Source organism: Helicoverpa zea, chromosome 7, assembly GCF_022581195.2.
Source record: "Helicoverpa zea isolate HzStark_Cry1AcR chromosome 7, ilHelZeax1.1, whole genome shotgun sequence".
NCBI lineage: Eukaryota > Metazoa > Arthropoda > Insecta > Lepidoptera > Noctuidae > Helicoverpa > Helicoverpa zea.
Genome location: NC_061458.1, coordinates 10,026,540 through 10,028,260, shown reverse-complemented (window position 1 = coordinate 10,028,260; position 1,721 = coordinate 10,026,540). Strand labels below are relative to the sequence as shown.

The window sequence follows — 1,721 nt, the reverse complement described above, 5'->3', positions numbered from 1 at the left end:
GACAAACAGATGAGATGACATTTCTCGTCAACTTTTATATGTCAGTGTCAGACCTCTAGTAGTCTACCTATTTCGAAAAATCTATGCAAAACTTACGAATAAGTGGATGCTTTTGGACATTGGGACTTACAGTTTTAATATAAATAAAAGTCACGGAGATAAATACTTGGTATGACATGTATATAGAAGCGTGAAATAACCTGCAGGTGGTAATGACGACTGAAGCAGAAGCATGCAAATATTGCTAATATCTCTATGGTGCATGCAGCCCGTGCAGCTTGAAACCAAAGACCGTAGGTAATTAATTTTTCGGTATTCGGTATTCCAATGATGACAGTTGACAGATTGTCATTTTTTATTTACTACAATTGTGGCTTGCTTGAGTGAATTGTTTTAGTCTTAAAGCAAAAATAAAGCTTTGCAGTTGTTACTGTTTGTTACATATTCAATATGGATAGCCCAGATTTATTGCCGACTCACGTCCCCCTATCGGATTCTGAACAATCTAACACTTCAGGGTAAATACATATAATAATAGTTGCATTGTTATTGTATAGGGCTGCCATCTCGAATTTCGCCAAACCCGGACAAAGATTAAAAAAAACCCGGACATTTGAAGTAAATCGCATTTTTTCCCCGGACGGGTACTTTTACACCGAATGAAGTTAGTGTTTTGTATCATAATGCCACAAAAATTAAATACGGAAATACAGTAAGGTGCTTTCTTACATGAAAAGTGTCCGGGTTTTCCCCGGACGCTTTTTGAAAACCCGCCCGGACGTCCCCCGGACGGGGTCAAAACGAGGACAAATCCGGGGAAACTCGGACGGATGGCAGCCCTATTATTGTATCATTGATGAGCTTGATGTTATAATTTTGTGATTTTATTGCTTTACAGGGGTGTTCCCGCTAATATAGCGACATCGGCAAACGACGATTTCTCTGAGCTTCAAGAGCAAGTAATGGCTAATTTCCAGAAGCCTAATGTACCTAATATAAACGTTCCTGAAAAGATAATATTTTGTTTGGACGTTTGTTACGACAACAACAAATCACTGTATAGGTTGGGCGATGGTTCGACATTCACTCCCATTAACATGATGAAGCGGGTCCTCGACTTTTTCTTACACTCAAAGAGTGCCATCAATAAAAAAACAGAGTATGCTATTATTATTCTTAAAGACACAGAAGCATCTTGGGTTCTTAATTTTACAAGTCATGTGAAGGATGTTGTAAATGCAATTGATTATATCAATCCTGAGGAGTGCACATCGGAAACTTTTGACTTCAAGAAGCTTTTCCAGTTGATAAAACAAAAGGTTGAAATACCTGAATATAAGGAAGGTGATTGTATATTGCCTCCCTCTTATGTTGTGCGAATGATCGTGATGTATGGTCGATCTAGTTGTATTCCAGCTATACCACAAGATGATGCATATTTCATATTTCTGAAGAAGCAGTTATATTTCTACATAGACATACTGCTGGCTCATGAAGAAGATTGTGCACTGTATAAATGTGAAGAGATTTATGATGCGCTGCAAGATCTCGATAATGGATATTCTTATGTTTATGAAGTATCAAGAAATGCTACCAAGATTCATGACTGCATTGCAAAACTACTAGCCCACCCTTTGCAGAGGCCATTACAGAAAAACACAGATTATGCATTTGGTATTAAGTATTAAAATTTAATATAATTAATTTTTAGTATGTTGTTG

General features: G+C 37.2%; 1 protein-coding gene across 1 annotated transcript; it reads left to right on the top strand.

The window, feature by feature from the left end:
- The first annotated feature begins 245 nt into the window (after positions 1-245).
- On the top strand, positions 246-1,704 carry LOC124631681 (BRISC and BRCA1-A complex member 1-like). Its single transcript, XM_047166213.1, has 2 exons — positions 246-518; positions 899-1,704. Exons 1-2 carry the CDS (start codon positions 451-453, stop codon positions 1,686-1,688), a joined length of 858 nt encoding a protein of 285 aa, XP_047022169.1. The 5' UTR covers positions 246-450; the 3' UTR covers positions 1,689-1,704.
- Positions 1,705-1,721: the final 17 nt, after the last annotated feature.

What these genes read in the sequence shown, in the direction of transcription:
- LOC124631681 (XM_047166213.1), top strand. Translation starts at nt 451, where the DNA reads ATGGATAGCCCAGATTTATTGCCGACTCACGTCCCCCTATCGGATTCT. An exon ending in GAACAATCTAACACTTCAGG is followed by an intron (nt 519 to 898) that starts GTAAATACATAT and finishes ATTGCTTTACAG; the next exon opens with GGGTGTTCCCGCTAATATAG.